The sequence below is a fragment of the Psammomys obesus genome, unplaced genomic scaffold (assembly GCF_907164565.1).
Source record: "Psammomys obesus unplaced genomic scaffold, mPsaObe1.curated_primary_1811, whole genome shotgun sequence".
In the NCBI taxonomy this organism is placed as follows: Eukaryota; Metazoa; Chordata; class Mammalia; order Rodentia; family Muridae; genus Psammomys; species Psammomys obesus.
In genome coordinates, this window is record NW_026592666.1 from 11,402,559 (window position 1) to 11,410,414 (window position 7,856).

A 7,856-nucleotide genomic window follows, 5' to 3' on the forward strand; every position below is an offset into this window, starting at 1 on the left:
CCAGTGCTTGTGAGGCAGGGGTGGGGATTACAAGCTCTAGGATTATGAAGAGAGACTGCCTCAGTGAATGAAAGTGGAGCATCAGTAATCAAGGAAGACCCCAGAAATCAGCCTCTGGCCTGCCCATACACACAGCAATAAATAAAGAAGTAAATGAACGAATAACACATATTAAACTAGGTGTGGTTGTCAATATTTGTAGTCCTAGCATTTGGGATATAGAGTCAAAGATTAGGAGTTCTAGGTCATCCTTGATACATGGTAACTTTGAGGCCAGCCTGGGCTGCATATAAGACCTCGTTTCCCCTCCTTGGCACTCCTCTCCCAATGCTATCCAAAACAAAACAAAAGGAAAAAGGTTTGATAGTACTAGAAAATAATGGGACATGGCTGGGTGTGGTGAATTTCCTGTAGTGAAGGGGATGTTGCTGGAGAGTAAACGCTGTGGTCAGAATTCGGCATGTAAACAGTAGTACCCTTCTTTTATGGAGGGTAAAGTCCAAGTGCAGTGGCAGCTCCTCTGTTCAGCCAGGCTTCAGCTGTGAGAAGCTTGTTAGAGCAGCTGTGCCCCGAGGTGGCGCCCCAGGCCAAGAAAAGAAGAGTTGTCTGTATTCAAGGGCTGATCGATTCTGGGAAATGTGCTTGCTGTTGAAGAAGTTTTCTTCTGAGGAAGAAGGAAAACATTAATTATCAGGATGTGAGTGGTAGCCTATGCATATGGCCTATTACTCAGATTTGCAAAGTGTTCTGTTTTTAAGATAGGGTCTTATGTAGCCTTGGCTAGACTGGCACATGATGTGTCTGTAGAGCAGGCTGGCCACAAACCCACGGAGATCCACCTGCCTCTGCCTTCTAAGAGCTGGTGTTAAATATATGCACACACCACACCTAGTGTCCAGTTAGAGTTTTAAAATGGGTTGGCTGGTGCCCAGGAGGCCAGAAGAGGGGTTGGGTGCCCCTGGACCTGGGACTACAGTAGTGGAGGGATCCTCAGGCCATCTCGGCAGCCCTTATCCACACTCTTGTGCGCAGCGCAGGCTGTCGGGAGCATGGTGCCGTGGAGTGGATGGAAGGAGCCCACGTCACGTGAGCCTACCAGCATCTTGGTGTTCATTCTCGGGGCCATGGACAGCCTGTCGCATGGTAGTCATCACCTCTGTCCTCACCGTAAAATGATAGGAAACATGTCTAATGGGAAGTTACCGGGGGCTGGGACACAGCTCAGTGAAGGTTTGCCGTAAGGGCAAGACCCTCCATCTCCACGCGGGATCGAAGAGAAACCAGCATTGCTGGGCACATGTGGATTGGTGTGTTTTGGCAGCTGATCATTTTATCAGGGTGATTCTTCCATTTCTTATCCTAAAGTTGCACTTGGAGTGTATTTTTAAATGTTCTGCTTATAAAATTTGTTTTTTGGTCAGGCTCAGTTATTGGAAATAGAGAAATCTCATGTTCATTCTCAGTGTGAAGAACTCAAAACTGAAATTGAGCAACTGAAATCTACAAGTCAGCAGGCAGGAGCTGATGTCTCCACTTCAAGCAACACTGAGGAGCCCGTCAGTTGTGTGGATGGGGAAAGGTACTGGAGTTTTCTGCAGGCTGGATTTGTTGCGCACTGGTTTTCTCGGGGTGCACATGCTCGGTAGACACTGGTTTCAAACAGCCACTGACAGGCATTGTAGTCGCCGCAGAACTGCGGAAGGAAGGCTCAGGGAAGGGACACATCATTATTGCTTCAAGTTGCTAAGTTACAGGATAGAAAATGGTTTGGATTATTTGGGTGAAGAATGAAAACTGGGCTTAGTCTTTGAAAGTGGGCTGAATTTTGCCATGACTATGACATGGGACACACTGTCTCTGACTGCCTTTCTCTCTCTATGTATAAATATACGTAAATATGTATGTAGTTACATCCTGTTAACCAAGAAAACAACGGATGATTACGCAAGTAAGAGCTATATATTCGATATTCATACTTGTGCTTTTGTTTAGATTTTTGGTGGGGTTGTTCTTTTTGGTACAGGGTCTCAGCTATTTATTATGTGGGTGCTGGGAACTGAACCCAGGTCCTCTATAAGAGCTACAAGTCTAAACAATAAATGAATTATCCTATCTCAGTTGGCTTCTTCTCTGACCAAAAGCAATGTGGGGAAGAAAGAGTGTTTTGGGCTTATGCTCACAGGCCACAGTCTTGATTGAGGGAAGTCGGAACAGGAGCTGGAGGCAGGAAGCCTGGAGGAGGGCTGACGCCTGCTCACTTCCTGACTCATGCTTAACTTGGACTCCCTGAAGTTTCTTTGAGAGGACTCTAGGCTCTGCCAACTTTCCAGTAAAGCCTACTAGGACACGTAGATACAGAGAAGGCTCACAACTTCACAAATCCCGCTTAACATTATTCAAACCAAACTTTTGGGAGCTTACTTGACCACAGAATTTTTTTTCCTTTTATACTTAATTAAGGAACCTTGAGGTGTTGGTGCATACCTTTAATCCTAGCACTCAGGAGGCAGAGGCAGGCAGACCTCTGTGAATTCCAGGCCAGCCTGGTCTACAGAACAAGTTCCAGGATAGCCAGGCCTACACAGAGAAGCCTTGTCTCCAGAAACCAATTAAAAAGCAATTGAGTTTATTTTCCTCAGTGGGGAGGTAAAATTCAAACTCTGTTTTAGTTTTCACCAGCTTATTGCTGTTTGTCCAGGTGATAGGAAATTGGAAATAACATCTGATTGTGTGTTTTGCTAGTCCCAAGTTGTCTCAAGAGCCACTAGTTTCATGAAACATTCTTCTTGGATTTAGCCTAGCATCTAATGAAATCAATTGATCATTAAATCCAGTTCTGAAGGGAGTTTGTACTTCTCATTTTACTCTCTATCATTCCACAGAGATTGTATTTTTCCCTTTTAAGCTCCGTAAGAGAAGCCATTTGTACTGTACACTCACCTAAGCAGTTCGTGTTTGTGTTTGCAGCCTCAAACTCCGCTCTCTTCGAGTCAACGTAGGACAGCTGCTAGCTATGATTGTGCCTGATCTGGATCTTCAGCAAGTCAATTACGACGTTGATGTGGTAGATGAGATTCTAGGACAAGTGGTGGAGCAGATGAGTGAGATCAGCAGTACTTAGAGTGTCTGCGTACAGCCTTCTCAGTGCGGAGTTCAGTGACAGGCAACAGGCTGAAGAATCTATGCATTCTAGTGTCCCAGTCACTGTGGACACACAACTTTTGACATAATCTGTGAATTGCTGGTATCAAGCAGCGTAATAGCTAGCCTCTGTTCTGAATGTAAATATTTGTATTAAGCCCGCACATATTTTTTTATTGCCCTAAAGATTGGTGTTTTTCACCAAGAGCTTTTCAGGTTGTTACTATGGTTTGTGCAATTTTTCTGGCTCCCTAAAATGTATTTTTCTCAAAATCCAGGGCTGTGCCATAATATAAATGGATATGTTGCTACTGTTGTTTCTTTAAATGAGCATAAGAAAGATTTTGAAATAATGTAATGACACTCCTGATAGGGTGTGCTTATAAGGGAATTGAGTGTTAGTGCTGTTTTCTATAAATTCCTGTCTCTGAAATAATTCTATTCATAGGAGAGAGGAAGGCCAATGCTAGCTGCGTTTGTCTGGCTTTTTCTTGTGCTGAGATTGCTAATCGTCAAGTAAAAGTGTTTTCTGGGACAAAGAAAAGATCTTCAAAGTGTTAAAAATATCCAGTGACAACCATGTTTACTTTAAAACCCATTTTTGGCTGTTGATTCAGCATGAAGTGGGCGCAATAATTATTTGAGATTTCTTTTTGTGAAATTTCCTGTATAGCCTTGTAAGGTTACTGCAGGTTAATGTAATCTGAGAATGCAGTCTCTCTCAAACAGTACTGCGTATCTTTTACTATATTATGAATGTAAGTGCTTTTTATCCTGGAGTTAATCACAAAGGGGCCTGGGATTATAGTGTCACATGCCGTAAATATGCTTTTACTGGTCCCAAGTTCTAAGTTCTGTGCAATCTAAAGAGATGGCTTTACATATGTAACTGTATATAATTAAGAATCATATTTTCCACAACTAGAATGTGTTATTTTTCCCAAAGTTTTATTGTTGCTATTTATTTTAACTTTTGTTTATGGGGTTCCGTACATACTCATCTCGTGTGTAGCTAATTACCCACGTCGTGTACAGCAGTAGATCTTTATGTATGTTGCCTTCTGGAAATTGCAAATAAATGAAGTTTTTGTTTTTATTTACTTGATAAACGTGATTGAAAATTTTTTTTGGTATGAAGCTGATTTTCTCTTCAAATATGTCAAGTATATATAGTGACATCCTCACTAGTGCTTCTGAAGAAGTCAGTGTTATGTCAGATGTTAAACACGTGACCACTAGGCCCTCAGCTGCATTTAGTTTACTGTATTAGTGATGGACCATGCTCTGAAGTCTAAGACTTTCCCTTCAGTAAGGCCAGCTGATTGCTCTCGAGAGTGAGATGTGTGCTCCAGAAGAAACCCTCTCCTTGTTTTCAAGGCTCCGGAGGACAAATCTAGAGCCTTGTACTCTACCCCTGAGCCATATGCTTAGCCCAACATGAAAGTGTTTGTGAAAACCACAAATGGGGGCTGGAGAGATGGCTCAGTGGTTAAGAGTGCTGTCTGCTTTTCCAAAGGACCAGGGTTCAATTCCCAGCACCCACATGGCAGCTCACAACTGTCTGTACCACCAATTCCAAGGATTCTGACACCTTCACACTAAATGCACATAAAATAAAAAATTAAATAAATTATTAAAAAAAAAAAAACCCACAAATGACAGCACCTTTGTAAGTCACGGATGTTCTGTGGATGTTTGAGGCTCATGCAAGAGTTATCAGAGATGCCATGTTTCTTTTGGTTGGCCACGCCCTTGACAATGTATTTTATATGATGTGGCTTAATGAGAACTCAATCATAGAATTTCCAAAATAATTTTTTTTTTTTTTTTTTTTTTTTTTTGGCAAAACTGGTTCTTTAAACTGTTTTCATATCTTTTACTCTTTAAACAAAAGAGACTGGAAGGGGATTTATGAAGAGAACAGTGTGGCCCTTCATGCGGTGCATGGGGTTAGATGAGTGATCCTCCTGTTCCTACTCCAATAACAATAGGAAGTTGTGAGGAAGGTAGCCAGAGCAGTACAGACTCTCTCAGACACAGCCCGATTTGGTCAGCTGCAGAATGGGTGGTAAGTGAGACCCTACACACCGGTGCCTGCTTCCTTGGTGATCCCGCCCTCGAGCTCAGAGCTCTGATCTTACACTTCTGTCCTTGAACATCTCAGGCATGCCCGGCCTTCTGACACTGACGGGAAGGTTCTGTCTGTGGAGTTGAGAAGCACACAGTTGAGTTCCAGAGGAGCAGTGTTGAGGTAGCAGTCTTGTGCTGGCCACGTGAGTAGCTGCTGCTGGCCTAAAAGTGACTCGCACTGGGCAACCTCGATGCTGGCTGCATGGTGGAATCATCGGTAGTTTTTACAACTTCCAAAGGTAACTCTGCACCCCATTATGAAATTGTTCTTTGGGGGCTAGAGCCAATAACAGGGTTTTTGTCTGTTTTTGCTGTGTCCCTAGTTGGCCTAGAACTTATTATATAGGTCAGTCTGTCTTAAAACCTGTGGCAGTCCACCTGCCTCTGCCTCCTGAGTGCTTGGATTATAGATGTGTGCTACCAGGCCAAGCAGCAAAAGCATTTTAAAACACTTGCCTGGTTAGTTCCAGCTACCAGTGATGAGCTCGTGACCTGTGGCTCCTGGTGGGTTTTCACAAACCCTTGCTCGGGGAATCTGCGAGGCAGGGGAGCTGAGTGTACTGCGGTGTGGGATGTGAAGGAACGCTGTTCAGCAAAGAGACCGCCTCCCCGTGCCCTGAAGACAGCCGCCGCTGAGTTCCAGAAATAGCGCACACGTTCCTGCACATAGAGGTACTTAGCAGGGTGTTGGTAATGTGTCAGAGAAACCATGCACAGTTAATAAATGCCACGTTCCCTTTGCAAGTATTTCTGCAGTGTAAATTCTTCACAGGAAATACAAGGTGTACACTTCACTGAATGTTTTTCAAAGAAAATGTTGCAGGGACTTTTTATTCCTTTGTGCATTAAGAGTGGTTTTTCAAATCTACATCATACTGATTCGTTAAAAAATTTGATATGTAGGAAAAAATGGCAGTTTGTGCTTCTTTATCATAGGCTGAAAGTGTTGCCTTTCTTACTTTTTCTTTGTTGTTTTTGTTTTTTGTTTGTTTTTTGGCAGTTTTTCCGTGTAACTGCCCTGGCTGTCCTGGAGGTCACTCTGTAGACCAGGCAGGCCTGGAATTCACTGAGATCCTCCTGCCTCTGCTTCCCAAGTGCTGTGATTAAAGGTGTGCGTCACTGCTGTCCAGCAGTGTTGACATCTTTCTTTGCGTGTTCTTTACTAATGCGTTGGTTTGCTCCTATAATGAAGCCAAAAGCTAGTGCTGATATATCTGCAAATACTGTCCTATTAACATCCAGGTGGCTATGTGGGGAAAACCAAACCAAAACAGAAACTCAAACACTAGTTACACTAGATGAGTCACTGAAGTGAGTCTCAGTGGGCTCCTGAGATAAAGTCCTGCACCTTCGTATCTGTGCGTTGGACACTGGACACCGTTCCCAAAACCATGAATGTCTGCTTGGTAGGAAGGAAAGTGTAACTACATCCATTGCTTCTCAGAATTAAGCTTCTTGGGTACAGTGTTGATGTTGGGAACTGCACAGTCAGATTGTCTGCCTGTGCAGCCACCACTGAACAGTAAGCCAGATGGTTGGTAACCTGCTGAAAACTCAGGAGACTACAAAACAGAATTGTCGGTGGTCCTAAGGAAGAGTAGACACAAAGCGTGGCCAAAGGGGCCATGAAAACAAACACTAAAAGCCAAAGAAAGATTTCTATTGTTGAAGCTGTGGAATTTGTCTACTGGAAAAACTTCATCTAAATAAAGCCCACCTTCAAGATGTGCTTACACTCTGGAGGGTGGTAGTAGGGTCAGCCTGGTCTACAAGCAAGTTTCAGGATAGCCAGGGCTATCCTGAAAGAAACCCAAAGAAACAACAAAGAAACACAAAGAAACCCAAATAACAACAATGTAAAAAAACAACAAGAGATGTGCTTATACAAGACAGCAGGTTCCTTTCCATGGCCCTCAAGGAATAGTGAGACTACTTCCTGTCATGTCGATCACGGACTCCGCACCAGCACGGAGCGACAGTTGAGGAAATGAGTTCAGTCCCCAGCACCCTTGTAAAAAGGTCCAGGTATGCTGTGGCCCAGTAGCCGGGCTTTCCTGGCCAGTCAGCACAGCCTGCTCAGAGGGCCTGTCCGAGAGGGGGGAGGAGGGGCAGGAGAGGGGAGGTGGTCAGCGCTTCAGGAACAACACTGAAGTTCTCTACCTTCCACATAAATGCACATATGTGTGTGCACAGACACGAAGGCAAAAACTCCGTCAGCGGTTGTTCTTCACAGAGCCTTTAAAACTTGACACTTTTAATTGATGGCAAATAACAGCTTTTGTAACTAATCTTGTTGACAATTTCATACAGGTTTATAATACATTCTGATTGTTCTTCCATCTTCCTGTCATCCTTACCAAGTCCTCTTCATCCCTACCAGTTCCTTTCCTAGGGTCACTTTTCTGGTTTTACCTTGCAGTGAATGTAGGCTATGCAGGCCCTTCGGTGTTGGGTAGCGCCTGGTGGTTCGCCAGTGGATGAGCAACTGAGGGCACGGATTCCCTCTTTTCCTAACGGTAGTAAACGGTCCAGCAGTGAGGGATGGGGACACCAGATCTCCACCCCCCCGCCCATGCTTGACAGCC

At 44.0% G+C, this 7,856-nt stretch overlaps 1 protein-coding gene across 1 annotated transcript in view; it reads left to right on the forward strand.

Moving 5' to 3' along the window:
- Nucleotides 1-4,266, forward strand: part of Morc3 (MORC family CW-type zinc finger 3) — a gene marked incomplete in the record, with an annotated part of 39,308 nt that extends 35,042 nt beyond the window's left edge. The window contains 2 exon segments of the mRNA XM_055614873.1: nucleotides 1,422-1,579; nucleotides 2,968-4,266. Coding sequence (XP_055470848.1) covers nucleotides 1,422-1,579; nucleotides 2,968-3,121 — 312 coding nt within the window.
- Nucleotides 4,267-7,856: the final 3,590 nt, after the last annotated feature.